Here is a 26,597-nt window from a genome sequence, read left to right on the forward strand (position 1 = left end):
GGAATGCAAAACACCCCGCCAAAGCCCATGTTTGAGAATGCCTGTCAAATAATGTTTGGAAAATTTATTCTTATCCACAGGCAACCCAAATGCCGAAAAACTGAACAAGATCTATCAAAAGTAGCAGCACAAAACGTCGGAGTCGAACGAGAAAACAAAATAGCAATCAGTCATCGTTTTTCACTTTTTCTACGTTCTCGCTCATGAGGAACCCATTTTCCCACTTTCGGATTCTCAATCTTCCCCAGTATGATCAGAAATAACTTGGCGACTAACGTTTAACTTCTCCGCCATTTGTTTTTGAGTTTGGGAATTGTCTTCGTTCAACAATCCTTGAAATTCGGTATCTTTATTTGTTTGGGCTGTGCGTTCTTTTTCTTTCACATTTTAAAATTTATTGTCTATAAAATCAAAGGAAACAATTTATTTTTCTAGAGGGCGCGTAGAGTCTAACACTTTCGAAAATTCCTAGTTTTTCTTTGTATTTTGTTATAATGTAACATTTCAAAAATGTTTTGTCCAATTTTCAAGTCAATCGAAGCAGAACTATTGGCCCTGTGCGCCGAGCTCTTGCTTCTTCGCAGTATGGGATAAGACAGGATAAAGACCCATAACTTCCAAAGTTTTGTTTCGAAGGGCTCGAAAATTTGACAAAATATTCTTGGAATATTTTACTATAAGAAAGTACAATGAAAAAATAAATGATTTTTCAAAAGTGTTAGACCCTACCCACCCCTAAGAGAGTTTGTTATCAACGAAATATAATTGTTTGCTCTCGTACGGTTTTTGCAGAAACTTTCAAATTTTCAGAAGTTTGTGGTGAAGGCTATCGCGATATTGATCATGTCGTTTGGACATGCGTGGAGTATCGTGATTTCAGATCTCAACTAATAAAATCTTTGCGAACCCAAGGTTGAACATCCAATGTCCCAGATCGAGACATTCTTGCTTGTCATGACCTTCCTTACATGAAACTTCTTTATCATTTCATAAAGGCAATTGAAGTTCAATTTAATAATTGACCCTTGTGAGACATAGTTCTGGCTCCTACTGCGTCCATTAGTTCATCCAATAGCAAAATTTTAATAAATTTAGGTTATGAAATCAACAACAAAATGTATTAAAATTTCAGCTTATTTTATAATTAATAGCAGTTAATCGTTTGGTTCAAATAATATGATATTTAAAAATAAGAGGAATATGTTTTATTAAACTTAAATCGTTGTGACTATATTAGTATTATATTAGGATAAGAATTCTATGTAAAAGTGATGCTACGGCGAAGTAAAACTTATGTAAATTGCCTTAAGAAATAAACGTATTTATGGAAAAAAAATTCAGAAGAACGAATGAGCGCTTCAGGAGAACTAGTTCTTTCGGTAGAGCGATCAAGTTTTGAACGGTTTTTTGGATTCAAGTCAGGATTAAATTCGCGTGATGTCTGGGTTAATGTCCAACCATTATTCGTTGGGTGCACATTTCCATCGCATTGGGCTTGCAAAAACTAAGCTTTGTGCTTGTGGAGATGGTTACTAAGATATTGATCATGCTGTTTGGAAATGCACTGCACTTCGTTTCCCTGATTTCATTAGGACTATTTTGCCTCAAAGTTTATAAAAAATAATGCATTCATCTATCGTTTTTAGGTCGCTGTAATAGAAAAGTTTTGAACCTCTTTTGCACTGAGCCAATTTGTTGAGATACGCGTACACGAGTGACCATTAGACCGTATAAAAATGTCTGTCAAACTTAACCTTATCAGCTTCAGTTTTCAGTACAAATGATCAAGGTTTGTTTTGAAATAAGAAAAACAAATTTTCAGTTTCTCATATCAAAAGTGAACTACTTAAAGAATTAATGCCTATAATAAGCATTGCATTATTGCGACGAACCAGAGTAAGATCTTCAACACTATCGAATTGTTCAAGAACTACAATCCAAAATCATACCACCCTGAAATTTATGCACTGTTTACGCTTTTAAAGTCTCCTCATACTCACCTTTGCCAAACTGAACATGGGCGCCTCTCGCTGAAGCATGTCACCTGTATCACGTTGAAAAATACAGCACCCAGTGTATTGGCGATTTCTGTAATGACGAAACGAAAAACATGACAAGGTCAAAAGCAAAACGGGGCTAATCTAATACATTCAATTTTAAACGCATTACATATAAACGACGCGTTGGCCGTCTTCAAATGAAGGGCTTCTCGGTGAAATAAAGGGATTTGGATTGAGCCATTGTAACTTGAACTGAGGAATGCTGAGAATATTTTTTTACATTCACAACTGTACATTAACATACTAAGGAACTCGGGAGACTTATCTTGTGCGCAACCATAAGCCTAACTGCATATACTTGTAGATAAATGGTCTCTTCTAATCGTTAAATGAACGTGGAAATATACACTCGAATCAGCAATCGAATTCAAGGATGTTTGCAGGCGAAAAGAAATAAATCAAACAAAAGATACAATTCCACTACCGCAGCATTCCGTGAATGACAGTGTATGTCCCCATAAGCACCGGCACTTCATTGAGTGGCAATTGATATTGAAACGATAAACAATCGTGGGGGTCTATACTGACCGGTGTTGAGATTTTGTAAACATCTTCTAAATCTTGCATCACAGTCGCAGTGTGATCTCGTGAAGGCACCTCGGTTGCACAGGCTCCGACGACACTCCCCTGGTAGTAGAACATTAGGGCACATGTCATGTTCGCGACAGCACCGATCCTCATCAGCGTACCGGCCGACGTCCGAGTAGTTGGCAGCTATGTGTCCTGCAGGTGTACAATAAAAAGCAATTAAAACTATGATCCATCCCCGATCAGAATGATATAACAAAGCGATGTAAACTGCCATTGTTGATGGAACATAATTACACTCTTAGAAAAAAAAAAAGCAAAAAAAATGGCGGTGACCGATCATTACATTATTTGCACCAGTTTCGATGTCAAATTCAAATAATCATGCTTTGGATTTTTACATGCTTTGCATTGTAAATTTAAGTTAATAATATATATATATATATATATATATATATATATATATATATATATATATATATATATATATATATATATATATATATATATATATATATATATATATATATATATATATATATATATATATATATATATATATATATATATATATATATAGTTCTAAGGAAATACCATTAAATGGGACGAATGAAATTATGTTGATGAATATGTTGTTTGCAGTTTGAATGCTTCTTTCTTGCTTAGACACGGTTAATTGTGGAATATAATTTCATTCAAATGGCTGCCTCGACTGGCCTTGCAGTACTTCATACGGTCGGTTCAGTTTTTTAATACATTTTCGATTGTATGCAGCTTTATTTCAGCTATGGCTGCACGAATGTTGTCCTTCAAGGCTTGAATTGTCTCTGGCTTGTCCACATAACTTATCTTTGACAGCCCCCCAAAGATAATAGTCTAACGGCGTCAAATCACAGCTCCGAGGCGGCCAAACGACATCAGAATTTCGACTGATAATTCGATCTTCGAAGACTGTGCGTAGAATATCGATCGTAGCGTTGGCTGTGTGGCACGGAGCGCCGTCTTGTTGGAACCAAATGGTGTCCAAGTCTTCCTCTTAAAGTAACGGGAAGAACCAATCGCTAATCATGGCGCGGTTGCGCTTGCCATTGACCGTGGCGGCGGCTCCTGCCTCATTATCGAAGCAAAATGGCCCAATGATGCCGCCAGACCAAAATCCGCACCAAACCGTCACTCTATGAGGATGCATCGGCTTCTCCATGATAACGTGCGGATTTTCCGTCCCCCAGATTCGACAATTTTGCTTATTAACATACCCGCCGAGATGAATAAGTGCCTCATCTGAGAGGATGATTTTTGGCTCACATTCCGCAACATTAACATGATTTTCAAAGTAAAACTGCACTATTTTCACGCGTTCCTCAAGTGTATACACAACCATTTTCGTTCAGCGGAAGGATAAAACTAAATTTCTGTCAAATCAGAAGTGACATGAAGGTTACCAATGTCGAAATAACCGCTAGTTTAAAAAAAAGTTAGATGGCGGACTCTGTATATATATATATATATATATATATATATATATATATATATATATATATATATATATATATATATATATATATATATATATATATATATATATATATATATATATATATATATATATATATATATATATATATATATATATATATATATATATATATATATATATATATATATATATATATATATATATATATATATATATATATATATATATATACATATATATATATATATATATATATACATTAATTAAAAATTCTCATGAAAATAACATAAACTTGGGACGATGAAATTATGTTGATGAATATGTCATTTGCAGTTTGAATGTTTCTTTCTTGCTCAAATACTTTATCAAGCCAGTTCATGAGATTTGAAGAAAAACAATCGCTGGAATTTCCCATAGTTACAAAATAATTCAACTGGCATTAGCACATCATGTTCTAAAGAAAATTGTATAGGTCCTTTTAACCCCAACGTTTGAAAGTCAGTATTGGTGAGTCGGAAGTAGATCTTTTAACGAAAGTGGAGATGAATGTTTATTCAACTTCAGTATTATTTGGGTTATGTGAAAATTTTACTACAAAAACAGGAGCTTCAAACTTATAGAAAACGCTTTTTTTGCTGGAAAGTTTTAGGAATTTAGTATCCAATATAGCGCTAAATTATCCATTTTTGCTTTTTGTTATTTTTGTGCCAACATATTCGACGGTTACCCAAATTTTCTTAGGATAAACACAACAGGAAAACTAGTAGACTTCATTAATCACTAAGCATCACAACATTTGCCTTGGAGTATCCATTGTATTGTATTGTTTGTACTTAGCTAAAGTAACGTCCCCCTATTCTGTATTTTGATCGAATCGAATTATTTTGTTCGGAGGCAAAATTTTGCATTCTGTTCTTCGATCGAGTTCGTGTTTTCCATACAACAGCCACACTCGATTAATATACAGAATGCATATTTTAACATGCGATCAAAATATTCAAATTCGTTCGAAATACAGAATAGGGGTGAATACATATTCATCCATTAAAAAGTTCATAATAAAATGGTCGTAAACAAGAATAAGGTTGTATGACTCATTTTGCAAGATAATCTTTAATGAAAGCCATATGTCATATTTGTCTAAATAAATATAAAAAAAATAAATAAATTGTCACAAAAATGACATTTGATTCAGTTTAACTATAAAAATAAGTAACATTATATAAGTATTTCAAGTAAATTGATCAATCAAACTAAAGTTTTGCTCAGATCTATAATAATAATCATTGTTAATGTTAATAATGAAAAATGGTGGACTATCAATGAAATCGATACCAACAATGATCATATTACATGTTCGTTGAGTCGCTGTTTTTGATAAAAAAAAATGTTCATCGTAATCACCAGCTCCATTTTCTAGCTACTATAAGAACTTTTCTGTTGCGTTCTATAAATTTTTCTATTTCTAGCAGTTGGTTTTCTAATTCTACCCTGTGAGTCACGAACTGGCCTGTGCATTTATAAGTGTAATACGATGCAAAGTTATCCATTTCATTCCCTTCAAACGAATAATCGAATTTCCAAATTACTTCGGTGCGAGAATGCGCTCGTTCAATTTGTTCTCGTGGCCAAGTTATCAACGCAACTGTATCCACACTCTATTTAATACACGATTGAGATAATATTATTTATATTTTGGAATATTAAAATCAAATTACCTGCAAAAGCAAACAACGCAGCTGCAAGTAACTCCATTTCACATGCCATGTTTGTATGTATGTGTATTTTCACGCAAGCATTGCTTATGAAGTTCATTAGCGCGTCGTAAAAAATCCATAACAAAATCTTAAGCATTTTGTAAACAAGTTGAAGGTAGTCGCATACAATAAAATTAACAAAACACTTTTTATAATGTTCACTGTGGCTTCCTATGAAATTTGAATCTTAGTCTTAAGTAATACGTACATATATTTCCTTTGAAAAAAAGAGATGAATAATTATCCTTCATACGAAATGTGTTATGAACATCATCGGTCTAGTTTTTATAGTTTTCACTGGTGTGTAATATAAATTTTATTTCTAAGTTACACGCATTTCATAAACAAGATTTTCGAAATCATTCGTGCCATAGACAGTAAATTTTACATTGTCTCATTATAATTGTTCCTAGAACGTCGTATGAAATTCAAATCACAGTTTTCTGATAGTATTATGTATCTTATGAAACAGATTTGAACTCGTAAAAAAACCGTTCATACGAAACAAGTTATGAATCTCGTACGTTCCGAGCCTGCGCTTCCGACGGTTGTTGCGAATAGCATTAATTTTACACTGAAAATCATGTTTATCTATTTTTTGAGGAGAAATCCCTCATTGTCGAGCTCATCTATAAGCTACCCAAAATTAGGTTGTTATCTACTCAAACTTTGACTTGATCATAACAAATGGGTAGCGTGCTTTATTATGAAATAACACTTTTCCTAAACTTACATTTACCTAAATTTTTAGATTATCACTTTTTACCTAAAATTGAGGAGGTGCAGGAGGTTGGGTTTGACCCAAAATTAGGTAGCGGCTGGGAAGAGTGTACGTCTGCCTAGCGGTTTATATTGAACCGTCGGGTCGGAGGTAGCAGTTCAACATAAACTGCTACGCACTGATGAGTCTAAGACGAAACGTAAACTTAAGTAAAGATGGTTATGTGCCTAGCATAAATTAGGGGGTACAAACCTTTTGCCCCTTAAACTTACAACCTACGACTTACTTCTAGGTAAAAGATCTATTATTCAGTGCTCCGACTTTTTTTGGAACTACCACTCTAAGCTAGTAACTGTTTCAATCTAGAATATCTATTGACAACTCAAATTAGTATATATGCAAAAGTTTGCCTATGCACACAATCTGCAAATGAACACTGTCGACGAAATCCATTTTTTAACCTATACTTGAAGCATGTTACGACATGCTACGCCTGTGACGAAACTTTTTACAGTATTGAAAGATTTTTAAAACAGCTCTGATTCTTACTAATAATCAACAATTAGTTTGATGGCAAGCAATTGAATCCTTCACAAATTGTTGACCCCCAGAGGAATTCATGTCGGTTATAAGGTTAATTGGTAACCGAGTGTTCCTTTATGTTTACAACAATCAGAGCTAAGGGCATGATACTTGAAATCATAAAAAAACGAAAATTATTGGAAGCACATTTCAACATAAGCATATTTCTACTGTACCATCAAATCAGATATATTACCATATTCGATGAAGTATGTTTTTTTTCAACTCTCAGGCGTTTTCAGTTTGATCATTTGTCGAAAACTGCCATTTGTTAAACAAAACAGCTTTAAAATAAAAATTGTGAGTACATTGTTTTTTACTACACACTAGATCTCAGGAATATGCAACTGTAACAAGCTCACATATTGGACAAATAATTTATGGCACTTATTTATATTTTCTTATTTATACTCTCCGAACAGTATATATTAAAGCGTACATTAAACAGTTTCCAAGAAGGTGAGGTGAATACAATGTTAGGATTTTTCTTAAATGCATGCATGCTTTTAATGTTTTTATGATCAATCTTGATGAGAGCTCGTACCTCAAAATCCGCTTGAATCATTACAACCCAATTAAAAAATAATTTGTATTTTGCTACACTGCACATGAAGCTTCAAATGGCCAAGAGTATGTGATAGCTAATTCAAGGATTGATTTCGACACCTTCCCATGGAGTACTCATACAAAATAACGAGCTTACCTATTAACATTCCGAAATTTTGCAATTTCTGCTTACCTGGTCCACACCACTTGGTGCCCGGATAAATAAAACCAAGACCGCCTTGCAGTTCGCCCGAAATTCCGCTAGCTTCATTGCATACTTCCTCCAGGGCAATCACCGATTCACGAGGCACCTGTCTGACCTTCACCGCATCAAAGGACAACAGCATCCTCTGGATGTCGCCTCTTTCCACCAACAAAGACGCGTGCAGATGAGCATATAGGAAGAAAACAACTTGAATTTATATGTCCGTTTCTGTTCAATAAATTCTGCTTGTAAGACATTGAATCAACGGGTCAACAATCCGGTCAACAAACTTTACTTGTCTGGCGAGCATAAACATAATAAATCCACCAACTTCTTTTTTCTTCATTCCGCTCGAGGGGTATTTTTTCGCTCGTAACGTTCACCAACCCAATGACCCAATGAACAAGAGCATATTTATGTAGGTATATTTTCGTAGTCATTGTCAACGTGCACACCAAGGAAAACAGATGCGTTTACTTACCGGTCGGAATGGACCTTGCAGTATGGCGCTCGACTACTCAACTCGACCATTCTAGTCATTCGGAAATCAGCCACCAGAACTGAACTACAAATAACGGTTGCCACAAACAGAGATAGTGCTGATGTTTTCAATAGAATACGCCTCATCTGGAAAAATATGTTTAGTTTTGTTCAATATGTATTCAGTACTTGATAAGTCTAAATGTCGTATGCAAGAATCGGATCAATGCAATTTAGTTTGTAAAACTCCTTTAAGTATTTTTGAATAAAAAACGGATAAAAACTTTAAGTGCTAGAACACATCCCCATTTTAGTCTCGTCAAACCTAAAATTATTGATATCGGCTAACCAATATACAAGAAAATTTTGCGGTAATGAGTTTTGTCGTTTACGTCACTTATGCCATTATATCACTGAAACCGTAAGTGATACCCACTTGAACTTCGAACTTGTTTAATGAACCAATAATAGGTTCCAAACGAGTCAAAGTTTGTTGAAATCGGTTCAGTCATCTCCGATAAATGTTAGTGCACATATTTTCACAACTTAGATTCAAATGACAGGTCTTATAGTCCCATACAAAACTCAAACTACAAAGTTTTTTTTTCTCTATAATTAATAATCAGATTGGAATATTTTCTCACAATATTTTTATGAAGGTAATAAAAATGGAGCTGATTCCTTATAGTCAGTAATTTCTCCCTAGCATGCAGGTCTTATTAGTTTGTAACTGCTGATCTCGGTATATTTATTGTTTACTGACAAGTTCAGTATAATATTATACCAAACTTCGGCAAAAGAACGCGCTTTACCGAGATATCAACATATCACTTTAACGATTTTCGGATAAAAGCATGTGGATTACTGAATGATCAGTAAAATGTTGTGTTGCCGATTCAATTTGGCATTTAAACGGTTTTAAGTGTGTATGGCTAGTTATTGTTGCATCTCCTAGATTAAACGAAAGCTATGGGCTAGTTTTCTCAAAGCGGAAGGTATACAACACCCTAATCAATAGCCCCTTTTCTATTTTTACAAATGTCGATAGAGTTTTACTGACTTTCAAACTGCTGAACATTCAGCTATCAGTTCAGTAAAAATTTCATTTGCCGAATGATCGGTAGAGTTGCATCAAAGACATCGTATTATCAAAATATCCTACTATTACATTTCACGAAAAAATCGTAAGCAACCTACTTTTCTGCAAGCATGGCGCTCTCAGGCGAGTCCGCATCGAAACTCGTACATACAAGCATGTGAGAGAAATGCCAAACTTTTTCTTCACACCAATTAATTTATTTTTGCGCGTTGCATGGTTAACATTTACTACTAGTTCATACAAATATAATATCTCTTGGTCAGTGTCGTATCCTGAGGTAACGGTTTTCGAAGCGGGCATTTGTTCCCAGGCGCAACGTAGAGAAACACCAAAACCAAAAGAGAAATCGGGTGTGTAGCAGTTTTCAAGTGAGCCTAATATTTTTAAAACTAATTCAGTCTTTTTCGAGAAAATTTTGCGTAGAACAAAAGCAAACAAACAGACACTCTTCGATCTTGTCGAGCTGAGTCGACTTGAAGCAAAAGTCGATATTTACAGCAATTTTAAGTCCTTGCTATAGAGAAAGATAAAAATTAAAAATGGGTAGATGTAGTATCTAAAGAGTCATAGCGAAATGCTTTGCGGAATATGCCAAATTTGAACAATTTTGTTTTACAAATATTTGTTTTTGTCTAAACCACCATAACTGTCAATGATCGTACAAGTCTTAGTATTACATTCCTTTCATTGAGTTTTACGATCCTGTTTCAACAGCCGATTATTAGCGTATAAACAAATTCATATCCAATGCTATAAAAAACGCCATCAGGTTATTTAAAAAGTACACAATATTATTGGCGAGCACTTTTTATTCCGATATTTGCGTTTGCATTTCAACATAAACTGATAATGAACAGATAAGTCGAAGACGGAACGTGAAAAGAGGAGAACATGTGCACTTAGCACAAAACTGATACCCATGCGGGGTACCAGAATACCTGAATGAATCGTATTGTTGATCGCTTTAACCACGTTTTGCCTTTCTCATATAGAAAGGTTATGCAATCACTGTAAAAATCGACTTTTGAACCGAGGCCCGGAGGGCCGAGTGTCATATACCATTCGACTCAGTTCGTCGAGTACGCAAAATGTCTGTGTGTGTGTATGTGCGTATGTGTGTATGTAACGTTTTTTTGCACTAACTTTTCTCGGAGATGGCTGAACCTATTTTCACAAACTTAGATTCAAATGAAAGGTCTTGCGGTCCCATACAAAATTCCTGAATATTATTCGGATCCGACTTCCGGCTCCGGAATTATGGGGTAAAATGTGCAAAAAAAAGAAAATATGTTCTAACTTTTCTCATAGATGGCGTGACCGATTTTCACAAACTTAGGTTCAAATGAAAGGTCCTGTGGTCCCATGCGTAATTCCTGAATTTCATGCGGATCCGACTTCCGGATCCGGAAATATAGGATAAAGTGGGTTAAAATTGTATACCATCACTGAAAATTGGGAAAAACCTTAAAAAAAATTCTGAATCGACCTCAAATCTTTTCCAATTGATAGTTTTTATCAGTAGACGGTCAATCAAACCGATTTCGGTTATTCTTTTAAGAACCGAAGAAAATTATTTTGTAGAATACCACAGTATTATATATGATAGTATATTATATATGATAGTATGATTGATATGAGAAAGACATCAGTACACCACTAGGTGGATTAAAACAGTTTTTTTTTGTATATAAATGCTCAGTGATGCGAGTATTCAATCAGACCCACTTCCGCTGCCAGCATACGTATTGAATTGTTTCGCACAACGTGCTCGGCATTCGAGTGCGGAACTGACAATTATTCACAACAATTTTCTGCGGACATTTGTATTCGGATAGAATGCATTGAATACTGTTTAACATTTAAAAGATTGTTAAGGACATGTTCACGTCAATTCACAACCAAGACTAATTATTTTCTTTTTTTCGCTGCGAAAAAACTAAACGGGAATGACGTCTGTTTGCAAAATCCAATCAAATTTCGGTTCTTGTTTTGTCTGTCAAATTTGACCTTGAAAATACTAAAAATACAACCCGGTCGTCAAGAGGTGAGATAACTAAGTGCTCACAAGTTAACCCCCCCCCTGAAATTTTTTAAGCCCCGTAATATGGTCTTAAATGCCTTTCATTTATTCAGATTTTTAGTGCACTTGTTTTGATAAAAACCGTCTATATCATTCCTTGCATTATTCATATATATGAATTTTTCGTCTTATCCTTAATGAAATCGACGTATAAAGCAACATACGTTTCATGAGTAAGAGTAACTTTGAGTATATATAATTTTCTTGTGCCCATTATTAGTGTTTTATGTAAGAACGTCTAAAGCAAAAATACTCAGATGGGTGCGATATTATACTTTGTTTGTTTGAATATGATTTAAGAGAAATAGGATATTTGATGCAAACTTAAGTATTGGCTAGATCGGAAAATGTTATTCGTATCTACAAAACGTCACGTCAATTGCTTGTCATTTGCAAGGGATCGAAGGTCTTTATGTAATGTTTGAATCCATTTGATGCAAACGTTGCATTGAGGCGGGGCTGATCAATGGAACGGTGACCTCGGAACACGATTTGCCCCGAATACGAAATGAGTCATCAGAATTCGATTGGGTTAACACCCCCCTAAGTCCTGAACTAGAGTTATTTGCATGTATAAACAAAACACATGGAAATATATTTTTTCTGTGAACCGCTGCCAGATAGATACGCTGCCCGATAAAAATCAATCCTTGATATATTGACGGGTAACTAAAGATAAACATGTTGAGCATTGCCATGATGGAAAACGACACCTTTGTGATTTCTCAGTTCTGGATGCATCCTTCTAAATTCTATGTCTTATTTAGTTAGCAGACGACAGTAGACTTCCGAGTTGATAGGTCGATTCCGTAATTACAAAGTTTCTTTATTTTCCTTGATTGGATTAAAATGAGTATGGGACACAAAAAAGAACTCCGCATTCCAGGATACTGCTAACTAAGGCGATATTAACTTTCTCGTGACAGCATACATCGTTAAAGGCAAAGGCTTTCGCAGTAGTAAAAGCAAACTGATTTAGTTACAATACTACTTTTCTTACATTTGATGTTCATTTTCTATGTCATATGGTCAATACTAATTATATTATCTAATGGTGCTAAATATTTATCCCGAACTCATGAATTTCTTCTATCGAAAAAATTCAACATGACTATCTTGAAACGAGTGTGGTGTGACGCTAGGTAAAAGCAAAGTCTTGGCATTACATTCCTTTCGTGGAATTTGGCCTTTCTGTTTCAACAGACTTCGCAGCCGATTCTTTGCGTACAGAATCATTGCATGGCTAGTACTATGGATCCTACTGACACTAAGAATCCTTCCAGGTCGGGGCTCGAACATACGACAGCTGGCTTGTAAGACCAGCGTCCTATGCATTGAACCGCCAACCCGGGACGCTAGGTGCTTACATTAAATAGTATAAGACGAATAACGGACCTAATTGTTCGACGGTGCGTAGGAGATATTCATTTCTTTGCAAGAGTGAAATGATTTCATCTGTAAAAATTCACATTTTCTACTACCGGTGGGTAATGTGCAAGTAAGAGCAAGACCTATGTCTCTCAGTATAGAAGTACCCTATAATTAGGCCTATTAAATTTTCTTGATCCGAGACTACCGGGTGCGACCCACCCAAGAACATGTTTAACCCATTTATCGTTCTTTCCTTTGAAAATAGTTTCTTTTGACTCCTGTACTGGTAGTTAGCAGAGTTGCAATTCAAAATGAACGGTATTTTTGATATTTAAAAGTAAAAGTAAAAAATAACACCACTAAATAAAACAAAAATGGCACCATTCTTATTTCGAAGAGGAAATAAAACAATAAAACAACCGCACTGTTGTTTCACCTTGTCTGCACATCAATCCGAAATTAGACCAACTCATGTTGTGCCACCTCCATTAGAATCGCTTTGAGATAGAAAGACTAACTAGAGTGTAACAGGTCAATAAAATTGGGTCCCCAGCGCATCCAACCTGTCAACTGTAAATTCATGTACAGAGAGATTCGCGTCCACTGCATGGCGCAAGTTTTGCGTGCTTGCCAGCCCACCAATTGGTACTGGAGTTCCACGGTACGGTATTTGCTATTCAAAAGAATGGAACTGTTACAACAATAAATTCCATTTGTTGGGGTGTCATACCAGCGAACAAAATTATCCACTTGCGGGAGATAAATTCACAGCGACCTCCATGAATTGCGATCACAAATCAAGCCCGCATTAAACCGACACGAGACTGTCTTCTCAATCTGGTCATCTAATAATTCTATGGCACTGGGGACGGAATCTTTAAATGAAACTAGTATCCTGTTGACCTTCGAGTTTTTCAACAATAGCAGACCAAACTAGTAGATCTAGTTATTTGAACGGTATACATTTTACAAGTACGGAGGTCAAGAGCAAAAATCAAACGATAAAATGATTTGTTTGTGCATGAACTCAAAACTGGTTCGGGCATGTTAACGAAAAAAAAATGTATCACGAAATTCATCAAATGGCTTAGTGTGTTTTGTTCCATGATAGGCAAACTTGATAAAATGTCAATGACCTTACTAGATTCGATAAATCTCAAAGTTAAAATAAACTTAAGTTGATAATGTATGATACTGTTCGTACGTCACTTCATCCGATCCCACTTCAACAACAACAAAATGAAATGAATTATTCTAGATTGTTTCCTCATGTATGTTTTTTTAGCGACCCGATCGACTTCCTACAATACCTGTTTACTACAAGTTTCCAAGTTACAATGATTTGAAGAAAGTGCATGTAAGAATTCATCAACCCTTTTAAAAATTAGTTTTAATTCGAAATAGTCTCCCCATCAGTACAAAACAAACGGTTTACTGAGGTCAAGTGCAAAGTTTCATTTAAATCGAAGTATGTAAAGTCTGATGGTTTGTTACTCATTTCTGGAACTTTACATTTGGTCTTTACCTGAACCTATTCTAGATCAGGGGTTCCCAAAGTGGTCGATATAGACCCCTTGGGGTCGATATCATTTTTGCGGGGGTCGATGTAAACGAAAACTGACTATGGGGGTCGACGAGGTCTAGAAATCGAACCCCTATTGTTTGAAATAAGTTGTTATTTAAAATATTCATGCTAAAAAGTTGTGTTTATTTCACCATCCGCAGAAATTGTTAAGTTTTTTACATCAATATTAAAAAAGCAAGAAATTGAATTTTCAAAGGAATTTGTTGTTTGGGGTCTGAGGCCTAAGTTAATTTTAGTAAAGGGGTCCATAACCCAAAATAGTTTGGAAACCCCTGTTCTAGATGATCAGGAATCAGGAATCAGAACAAATTGGCTCAAATGGCACGTTCCCCTTGATATTTGGAGATTTGTGCCTTGCCATCAATTTGTTTTTAGCATCATTTTCCCGATATATAAGAGGGAAGGATTGAAAGGAAATGGTAAGGGTTGGACTAGGAGGATGGGAAAAATTGACGACACAAAAACACATAAAAGCAAAAGTAAATTCTGCACCCCTAAGGGATGCTGAACAATCTGCTGAGGATCACATTTAGTGGAAGCAGAAGGAAATTCTGAACCACTACGAGGTCCCGAACAGTCTGCTGTTAATAAAACCTTCAACCCCCGAGAGGATTTAGAGATCTTACAAAAGCGACACCATTCTGCACTCCCGGAAGAATGCAGAACGACTCGCAGTATGTACGAGCAGAAGTAAATTCGGTACCCCCCAGAGGATGCCAAACAATCTGCCAAACCCTATTTAAGGTTAATACAGAAGGGATTCATTCACTCCAGGAAGAACGATGAACCCTTCTGACTATAGCTCCTTACCACATTGGGTGAGAAACGAGAGAATATCCTTCAATTTTAGCTCCGCATACACAGACTCAACCATGTATGGAGAACCAAAAACCCGGATACGTAGCTGCCTCAATGCGGGACAGTTACATATCAGATGATATGAAGTACCATAATCGCATTCACACAAATCACACGAATAATACTCAGCACGTTGAATAGTAGCCATGTGATAATTGAGTTTGCAATGTCCAGTCAGAGCTCTGACCAGAACACTTCAATGATACTTGGAGAAATGCAGTAGACACTTTGACATTTTCAGATCTAAATCTGGTAGAAATGCTTTGTCTGAGCGCAAGTTTGCAAGCTGCGCCAGTAGCTGGCATGTTTGGATGCAGCCCAAGAACGTATCTTGTGCTTTATCCAACTAGTTGAAAGTGGTAAAGCTGGTTCAGGACCAACGAAATCATTCGTTGCACCAGCTCTAGCCAACTCATCAGCCCATTCATTTCCAGTAATACCAGAATGGCCGGGTACCCATAAGAAGTAAACAGCATTTGAAATGCTGAGGTCTTCAATTTGAGTTCGACATGCGATCACTAGATTCGACCGTGAGTCATTCGAACTGAGTGCTTTTAAGGCTGCCTGACTGTCGGAACAAAAATAAATACGTTTACCACAGATCCTCTGCTGAAGTGCCGATTGTACTCCACACAGAATTGCGTAGATTTCTGCTTGGAACACAGTACAGTATCTACCAAGTGAATGAGACTGCTCCAGCCTATTTCACGACAGTAGATACCAGCACCAGCACGACCATTCAACAGAGAACCGTCCGTAAAACAAACTATGTGTTCATCAAGTTGTCGTTCCAGACAACCAGACAATCATTCCTAACGAAGAGGATAGCTCACATTGAATGTTTTAAAAGGAAAACTGCATGTGAGAGTTAGGTCACTAGGAGCGAGTAAATACTCATCCCACGGAACCATTTGAGACCACAAGCGAGTGTGACTGGTAGCATATTCTAATGGGTTACTGTTCCAAAGCCCTGTAACCCTAAGACGGTATGCACAAGATAATGCTTCTTGTTTTAGGAACACATGTAGTGGTTTAATGCACAGTAGCGCCTCTAGAGCAGCAGTAGGAGTTGTCGTGAATGCTCCTGTCATCGCCATTAGGACCATCCTTTGGAGATGATTTAGCTTTGACTGAACTGTCGCGACTTCTCCTTTCTGCCACCATACAAGACATCCATATGCTAAAATTGGTCTAATGATAGTTGTGTAGATCCAATGAATATATCTGGGTTTGAGTCCCCATGATTTTCCAAAAGCTCGTCTGCATTGGCCGAAAGCCATGCAAGCTCTTTTAATCCTGAAATCAATGTGAGCAGACCAACTCAGTTTTGAGTCAAGAATAACCCCGACGTATTTAACTTGATCGACCACAGTGACTCCTGAACCAAAGAACTGCAACGGACGAGCTCCTGTAATTATCCTACGATGAGTGAAAAGCACCATTGATGTTTTGCCCGGATTTACAGATAATCCAAACCTGACAACACCATTGTTCAACAGATCGCAGGGCTTGCTGCATTAAATCAAAGAGAGTGTTAATGCTTATACCACCTTGAGGACACCCACAGACACTCAGCTTTCTAATCTCTGGCCTGCCAAATCGATGATCAAAGAAGTTGATTGCTAAGCATTGCGTGTATCCAGTAAGGGAAAAACCCAAGATATTCCGTTCACGACTGCAATGTTTAACCTCCTGCAGCCATTCAGCCATCGGCACGGAAATACACCTTGACTTAGGAGTTCCTATTTTTGTGGCCTTTTACGACATGGAATAGGAAACCAGTGGATCAATTCTTGGTAAAAAATAATTCCGCCGGATGCCACACGGCTTACCTGTTTGGTGGACTTATACCACCGGTACAGGTGGACCGTAGCGTTATTCTTAGCAGTTGGGAAACCGCTACCGACACTACACGGCTATCTAGGGTGCTCAGAGAGGGAAGTTAACATTGATGGTCAACTTCCATGGATGGCCGAACAGCCGGTAAAAGTGGTCGATATAGACCCCTTGGGGTCGATATCATTTTTGCGGGGGTCGATGTAAACGAAAACTGACTATGGGGGTCGACGAGGTCTAGAAATCGAACCCCTATTGTTTGAAATAAGTTGTTATTTAAAATATTCATGCTAAAAAGTTGTGTTTATTTCACCATCCGCAGAAATTGTTAAGTTTTTTACATCAATATTAAAAAAGCAAGAAATTGAATTTTCAAAGGAATTTGTTGTTTGGGGTCTGAGGCCTAAGTTAATTTTAGTAAAGGGGTCCATAACCCAAAATAGTTTGGAAACCCCTGTTCTAGATGATAAGTTATTGTTCAAAAGGACCAAAACCTTTTTGCCTTTCTCTATAGAAAGGTATTATAATTGCTGCAAAAACCGACTTTCGAACGGAGCCTCAGAGACCCATAGTGTTATATACCATTCGACGAGATCGGAAAATATCTGTGTGTGTGTATGTGTGTGTGTGTATGTGTGTGCACTTTTCGAAGATATTTTTCCCGCTCAATTTTCTCAGAGATGGCTGAACCGATTTTAACAAACTTAGGCTCGTTTGAAAGCTACTGTCGGGCCATTGATCAAGTTCGAAGATCAAATGGCTGTGAATTTTGGTTCCGTAGATATGATGGTATAAATATTAACAAACTTAGACTCGTTTGAAAGCTACTATCGGACCATTGATCAAGTTCGAAGACCAAATGGCTGTGACGTAACCGACAAAACACGTTTTTGGCAATATATTCGTTGGAATATGGCATATGTAAACCAGATGATATCAGCATTTTTGAGTTGAAAGTAATTCCGTTCAAATTGAACTGTCGAGTTTAGCACTAAGCAGCTCAATTTGAACTGCTTTTTGTTAATCGGGTTTGCAGATTTGGATAGTCGATTACGAAATAAATTTATTTCAGTTTAAGCGGTATTCGTTTTTGGATTCGGAATGTATCCCCAAATTTTAATTCGCACTACAATTTCTCAAAGATGTCTACACACTCCTCAAGTGAATTTAACTGATTTTGGCTACGCCGGTTTCAGAATTCTAGTTCCAGTATCGAATCGTTTCTCAAAGCTCAATCATTTTCTCAAAAAGGCAAGATCGAATTTCAAAAACAAAAATTCAAATTAAAGGACTTAAGGTCCCATACAAAATTGGTGAATTTTATCCGATTCTGGAATTACAGATGATGAGTTTTTAAAATTCATACCGACATAGAAGATGTAAATTGTTTGGCGTATTAATTTATGGCCATTCGAATCATTTTGGGTTATGCTAGTTCCTGAATACCGGCTCTGGAAGTACCATAAATAATGACAAAAAACTCTAAAGTGGAGCTTACTTCGACACCTCATGGAATGTTCAATCAATTGTCACACGTTAAGATTGAAATTCGATACGATTTGCAGTTTCGAGGGTAATGAGTGATTAAAATCTCAATTTGCCATTTAAAACGACGATAATTAAAGAAATGTCATGAGAACTAAAACACCTAACAATATCCATACAAAAAACACATGCGGATTGATAAAAAAAGGTATTATCTCACTGTGCTAGGTGGATTAATCACGTTTTTTAGACTAGCATCGCTCTTCTCATATCAAATGTGCAACACAAATGTTGGAAAAATGATGCCGACTGTGTGACATAAACAATGATGAATGCTTTTGTGAACTACTCTAATCAATCTGAATCAATTGGTGTCAAAATTAGTGTCCGAAATTATTTAATAGAAGTATGAAATATATTTTCATGAGACTGTTATGAAAGAAGAGAAAGGCATTATCACACCACAAGGTGGATTGGGTGGGTGTTTATTGTTTTAAAACCATAGAATCATATTCTATTGTTTGAATGACTTTGTCTCATCAAGAACTTGAAGTTTTATATAAATGTCTGTAAACTAATGGCGTTTTTCATTGAAAAACACTGGTGGCGTGGATTGCTCTGATTTTTCACTTTCGAGCAGAAATGCAATATTTTGACGGTGTTTCATTGCCATTTCTGCTCGAAAATGCAAAACCAGAGCAATCCACACCACCAGTGTTTCTCAATGAAAAACGCCATAAGATCCTTCTTCATTTCTAAGTTTTCAAAACAAATTTTAGAAAATAATGAAGATATTTATATTTCTCAAATAATTTGCAGATCATAAATCAGCATTCAATTTTTTTTTTCATTGTATATATTTTCAGACTATAACTTTTCCTTGGACATCATTAACAGTTTACAAGTCACAACGATTTGAAAAGATTTCATGCGAAAATACATCCCCCCATTTTAAACATAAACCATGAGTCAAATTGGCATTTGACGCGTATGCAAAGTTTCATCAGAATCAACTGTTGCTCCAGAAATTTTAGCCGATTACAATTGTCACCAAACAATGAAAAATCAAAAAAAGTTATCATTTGAAAGTCTCAATCGTTTAATATTGCTTAATAGAGAAAAGATTATTGAAAGCATTCTTGCTTCAAGCCCAGGATCCTCCAAAAAATGTGTATTTTTCAAATTCACTTATTGTTTAAACAATAATTCAAAATTATTCTTTTTACGTATATTAAACCTCATAAACAAATTTTCTATTTCACTCGTTCGATTTTTTTTGTGGGTGTCATCATTACTTGGAAATCAATCATCGGAAAGCAAAAAGTAAAACAGTTTCCTTTTCTGTATCGAATTGGCTATGGTTGAAATATTTTCACCGAGAGAAAATTAATTTTTTCCGATTTCTGACCTTTTTTTGCACTTTTCATTGTTAATAACTTTTTGCCTTTCTCATATAGAAAGGTTATACAATCACTGTGAAAACCGACTTTTTGTATGTGTGTATGTGACAAATAATGTCACTTGATTTTCTCAGAGATGGCTGAACTGGTTTTCACAAACTCAAATTCAAATGAAAAGTCTTATGATCCCATAGATCGCTCTTGAATTTTATCCCGATCCGACCTCCGGTTCCGAAATTACAGGTTGATATGTACCAACAACATGAGAAAAATTGTCACTCACTTTTCTCAGAGATGGCTTGACCGATTTTCTCAAACTTATATTCGAACGAAAGGTCTTATGGTCCCATAGCTTGCTATTGAATATTGTCCTGCAAATCTTTGAGGAAATGCACACTCAATTTCCCCGGAAATTTCTTGACCAATTTTTACAAACTAAGATGCAAATTAAAGATCTTAAAATTCTTCAAAAAGTCCCCGAACAGTTGATCCAGATTCGAATTCCAGCTCCGGTACTGTTCAATTTCTTCGAGATCCGATTTCCGGTTCCGAAATTAGATCGCTATGAGTGGTAAAACTTTCAAACTGTCATACAAAATGATGCAAAACCAGTACGCATCGGTACGTGCTGGTAGGGAAGAAGAAAACATCACAACCTACTAAGATAAATTGAACATAAAGTCACTTTACAATGTTGTACGTTTCAATATAATTCAATCGCAAAACAAAGCGTTAATTGAAAGATACAGATCTATTCATTGAAAATTCAATGCAATTCGATTAAGTTTTTCAATCAAACTTTCGATTCAACACATGCCTATTCCATGTTACTATTGATTTACATGTCGTGTGAATTTCATTATTTCTTTTTGAGTAGCACACAGCGTACTTTGTTTATTTAAATCTATTTTAACTTGACATAACTGTTCACAAATTGAAAAGGTTATAATAGTTTATAACCAAAGAAAGTTTTTGATTTTATTCAAGTTCGAAAGAAAAAAATCTTAGCGTATCTTTTAGTGATGTTTATGAAAATATAAGTAATATAAAAAAGGTATCATTACACCAATAGGTGGATTAAAAAAGGTTTAAAATAACAATGAATATTCATAGTTGTAGTCCGACCATAGAGAGACATCCAACGAGTCAAATTCGATGTTACATTACCAGTAGTATCCTATATATGTATGTTTCCTGCAACGTTCAAATTCTAGGTGCGTAATCAACCGAATCCAACCAGAAAATAGGTATAGTTTAAAATATTCCCCGTATATCATTAAGATTTAAGTTCTTCATTTGAAATCCATGTAACTCTTGCTTAACTTTATTATGAAACTGCGCAGAATCATGAAGGTTGCACCATCTGAATCGAGTCGATGGACAAATTAAATAACCTTTTCTCAATTCTCAATGGAATAGAAAAACCGTTTTTTAAAAAATATGGGTTTGCTCAAATTTTCAGCAGAAAAGGCTATCGTTGTGCTCGCTGTGTGGCATATAGTGTCATCTTGTTACAACAAAATGTTTTGCAAAGTTTGTTATAGATATTTCTGCCACCAATATTTGAGAAGTCTATGAACGTTTACGATGGTAGAAGGGAGGCGGTTATGAAAGTACTAGATTTTGGTCTACGTTGTCGCCTTTTTATTACTGAAGTTGGTAATTCTTCATACCATACCTTATGATCAAAAAAGAACCGGAATTTTATTAAAAAACTCAAAATTTCAATTTTTAATAAATTTCTTTATTATCGCCGTCAAAGTACTCTCCTCCTGCGGCAATACATGCATGCCAAAGCTTGATCCAATCTTTCATACAAGTTTTATAGGCCGCCGAAGGTATGGCCTTTAGTTCTCGCAGCGAATTTTCTTTTATGGTCTCTATGGTCTCAAAACGCGTTCCCCGCAATAGCAATTTGAGTCTGGGGAAGAGGAAAAAGTCACACGGGGCCATATCTGGAGAGTACGGTGCTTGGTTGATGATATTGGTTGAGTTTTTGGCCAAAAACTGCGACACAACCAACGCTGTGTGAGCCGGCGCATTCAGCTTTTTTGGCACCAGCCGAGAAGCGACGCGTTTCAAACCCAAAACATCAGTTAAAATGTGTTCGGCTGATCCATAAGAGATGCCCAACAACACAGCAATCTCTCTAATCGCTACAGAACGATTTTGCAACATGATTTGCTTCACCGATTCAATGTTTTCTTCAGTAACAGATGTTGTTGGGCGGCCAGGGATCTCATCATGATCCAAGCTTGTACGACCACCTTTGAAGCGTTTATACCACTCGTATGCCTGTGTTTTTCCTAGACACGATTCACCAAAGGCCTTTTCTAACATTTTCAACGTTTCGGAACACTTAAATCCATTTGCAACACAAAATTTGATGCACGCACGTTGTTCTAAATTTTCATCCATTATAAAAATCGCCACACAAAAATTTTTCAACTTCTTTGTATAGACGCCAAACAAAAACTAATCGTACGATATGCGTCAAAATTTGACAGAATGTGTATAAAAGTGTTGCCAACGTTAAGAGAATAAAAGTTTACCGATTGGACAAGCGCGGGAATTTTAAAATGAAAATTCCGGTTCTTTTTTTATCATAAGATACAAGAACATAACCACGATCACAAAATCTTCTAGTTCGTTTTGATACATAAAGACTTTTTCGTTGCAAACTTTGAAAAAACGTATGCGGGTTGTTTAATTAACATTAACTAATTTGATGGTCACTGAGATTAAAACGTTGCAGTAAGATAGTTTAAATAAATGATGCCCATTATTTTCTCATTAAATCTCCTATATAAAACATTTTGAAATCATAGGGTGAAAGAAATTTGACCAATGGTTTTGTTGTTGAAAATTAGTATACAACATACATTATTCCTTCGTACTTTTTATAGAGTACATTATAAATTGACTTCATTTAAACATGATTCAATTGTGTATGCAATAATAGTGTAATTGCCGTTGTATTCTAGATATAGCACTTCGAAGCTCATCATGCATCGTGCTCCATAGAAATGATCCTATATCATAGGATATACATGTCTCCCATTGGCGATGTCAAATAAACCAGTTTTTGTTTATATTTGTTTAAACGTTCGACCGCCAGTTCAATACACTACTTGTTAAATGTTGCTTCAACAGTTAACCGAAGAACCCGAACAAGAGACACCGCCGAACATTGAGCCTACAAAGACCGGTTAGATATATCTCTCGGTGACTTCAACTTCCGAATATCCAAACTTCAACAACGACGACCATCTTCAAGGTCATTATCAAATATTTTATCTTTTTACCTCTAAGTTGATCAGCGAGTTAGCGGTATGCAAATTTATATTTCCTTGTTCATATTTTTTTCTTGCCACAGGTGCTAAATGAGCATTAGACTGATTCAAATTTATATGCAAAAATTTATTGTACGTTTTATATATGTTCCACGAGTTCATTTCGGGGTATTTAGTGATTTTAGAGATTAGACGGCGGTTACGGTCTATGAAATCTACGTTACATATCGTATGTAATTGTATGTTGAATGATTTTATAAAATGTATTTAATTAAAATTCATTCGGAACAAATCTTAATTTGAAAAGTAACGCGATTCCAAAAATATCAAACATTTATTTCGAAAGCCCGGGTTGATAACTGAATTTGGATACTATTCCCAGCAATAAATATCAACTCATTAATAAGAATAATCCGGACTAGCGGTGCAAATTGGGCTCTCTACAATCATCAATACTACCATTTACCTGCAGAATGGTCATCACGTAAGCTTTATAATTCTTGGATAGTTAACCCTAACCTTATCCATATTTTTGTGCTAAGGACACAACAAGAAATTTAAAAAAAAAATCGCGAAATAAACATTTCAATGCTGAATCAGTCTAACGAACATATCAGTCAATGATGGACCCTTTTTAACTACTGGCTCTTTGCATATTGCTGCATTATAGATGAATTCATGTATTATCTAAACAAACTAACCTTCACCTTCATCGTCAGCATCATGAGGCTTCTCGAACCATATGGCGCTCTTCACGATTTTGTGTTATATTTTTTTATTATACTTCGTCAATCAATAACCTGTTCACTACATCGCTCTTTTCCTGTGCATGAATGTTCCTCAAGCTAAATAATTGAAATTGAAAGTGTTTTATTTTAAAGGCTGATCGAATCAAGGTCGATCGTGTTTTAAGGAATCACAATCAAGTGAAGATCAATACATGGACATAATTAGATAAACGTAGTGGCAGAGTTATAACCGAATTGGTTAGTAATAAACTCAAGCGGTTAAAAGTCTCACCAGTCTCAAAACGGATGGCGCCAATCACGGAACTCTTTTGTTTTGGTGACCACTAATTTCTAATTGATTCAGTGACACTGAATTAAGGCAATTAACGTCAAAGACGCTACCAAATTATTGTGTTGATGTTCAGAAACTGAATATGCAGTATCGGACCCTTTATATAAACTTCTTCGATACAGACTGGGCCGAATTTACTGCTATGAGCGTTGTGATCGCAAGCCAGAGGAGGTCGTTTTTGTGTCTTAGAACACACACTGATGCCAATGGAAAATTAGGTGAAATCTAGAAAATAACTTATTTATTAGTATCTTGCTCGAAGGCTAAAGAAACATACGCGCTGGAAGCTTTTTTAGCGGAAATTCAACTTTGATCTACTTTGAAGACTATATCAAAGTTGATCATAACCGTCAAACCACTGAATTCGAATAATTTTTAATAATACTCATTAGTATCATATAACTGATTCTGAGGTGATGTGTTCAATGAATGTAATAAATAAATAATTTTGCGCTATTAAAAGTACAGTAAAGTTTCCTACTACGCAAATTCCGTCTTGCCGGCATAAGATTTCGAATAATTGTGACTGTGAACAATTATTTCATTTCTGTCAAAAGATAACTCCATACTGTCTTCTGAAAAAAACTTTGTAGGTGCATAGATCTAGATATATGAGTCAATTTTATGAAAACTATTCCACTATCTAATCAGAATTATATTAAAAGTGTAGTTCATTTTGATATTTATCTCCCCGGGCTGGCGGTTCAATGCGTAAACTTTATCACCTAACTTTTTTAAATTGTATTAGAGTTTGATTTTAACGGCTGAATGCAAACTGTCGGATGAGTGCGACTTAGTTTGAAAGACCCGTTTAAACCGGACTCGGATTTTGCAATGCATCAATCGAATATAAACATATTTTTTTCAAGAACGGGACGAAAAAGTTTTCAATTCAAAAACCGAAAAAAATAAAACCAGTTCTTCCAAAACAAATGTTTTTATCCGGTTTTTGCATTCAAAGCTTTTACCAACTCTCACTGTGGACGAGGCATGGTTTACTTGTTTGTTACGGGCAATGAATTGTCAAGCAGTTTTAAAAATTTTTAATGAGTGTCTTTTTAATAATCAAACGAAAAAGTTCTTCAGGGGCTCGTTGAATGGTTTGAGGTACAGGTGAACAAGTTTTTAAAACTTTAGAACTACTTCAAGCTTTTTGTTTACTTATAGGCAGAAAATAATTTCATATCACTATGTGCACTTGCTGCCAACACATATCGTTCGAGGGTAATTTCTGGTGGACACGATGGATTGTGCAGTGTTCTCTCAGGCGCTCATTATACCGGTCAACCGTGATATGAAGTGACATTTTTTTAGTTTTTCGTGGTTATATAGTGCAATAAAATAGTAGCCACGACAGCTTCGATTTTTTTTTCACTTGTTTCTATGTAAAAATATTTAAATCTGAAAAACCTATAGTAAGTTAACAATATATATATTGTTTTTTGAAATACGAAAATCCATTCAAATTAAGAATTATAACTAGAAGAAAACAAACACAAAATAAATTACCAAACCATTCGTTAGATTTGGTTGGTTTACAGTTTACGGTAGTTGTTTGACAGCTCAGAAAAATTTGTATCACCGAACGATCGGTAATCAATTCCATTACCCAAACTGATTACTGATCGTTCAGTTGTTGAAAATTCGATATAAAATTAGTGTGTGTTCATTTTAAATATCGAAATCATGCTGCAATTGAGAGATTTGGAACATTTCCATGTTTTTAAAATGTGGGATGTCAAGGTCATGACATGTTAGTTTAGAAGTCATCCACCGAATTTCTTTTTATTTTAAAGTGTTAACCCATTATAACCCAGGGGTTCTCAAATTTCAACAAAATCAGCAGATATCATCAATTCCATCATATTTTGTGTTGAAGAAGTTGGTAAATGCCAAGTTACTATTCGAAATCTTTTCCAAAGCGAAATTATCTTATGTATGATATATCATACGCTGGGACAATACAGTAGCAACAAAATTATAAGAGATATGCCTATATTTTGAGAAAGGTAATTATATATACCATTCAATGTCTTTTAAATAGTACCGGTAGAAGTATTATCAGAGATGAAGGCACAATATAAAATAAAATGTTTGGTGCATTTCGTCCAAAATGTTAATAATAACCTTCGTTTCGGTTTTTAGTGGATTGTT

General features: G+C 35.6%; 1 protein-coding gene across 5 annotated transcripts in view; it reads right to left on the bottom strand.

Annotated features, from left to right (window-relative positions):
• The window catches only part of LOC131435310 (acidic phospholipase A2 PA4), a 42,665-nt gene that overhangs the window by 11,685 nt on the left and 4,383 nt on the right, over window positions 1-26,597 (bottom strand). For all 5 annotated transcript variants that reach the window (XM_058603026.1, XM_058603027.1, XM_058603024.1 and 2 more), the window contains 4 exons: window positions 8,358-8,503; window positions 7,865-8,034; window positions 2,589-2,783; window positions 2,001-2,088 (listed from right to left, as the gene is read on the bottom strand). In XM_058603026.1, the coding sequence (XP_058459009.1) occupies window positions 2,001-2,088; window positions 2,589-2,783; window positions 7,865-8,034; window positions 8,358-8,503 (599 nt within the window). The remainder of the gene's footprint in view (window positions 1-2,000; window positions 2,089-2,588; window positions 2,784-7,864; window positions 8,035-8,357; window positions 8,504-26,597) is intronic.

This window comes from Malaya genurostris, chromosome 3 (assembly GCF_030247185.1).
Source record: "Malaya genurostris strain Urasoe2022 chromosome 3, Malgen_1.1, whole genome shotgun sequence".
NCBI lineage: Eukaryota > Metazoa > Arthropoda > Insecta > Diptera > Culicidae > Malaya > Malaya genurostris.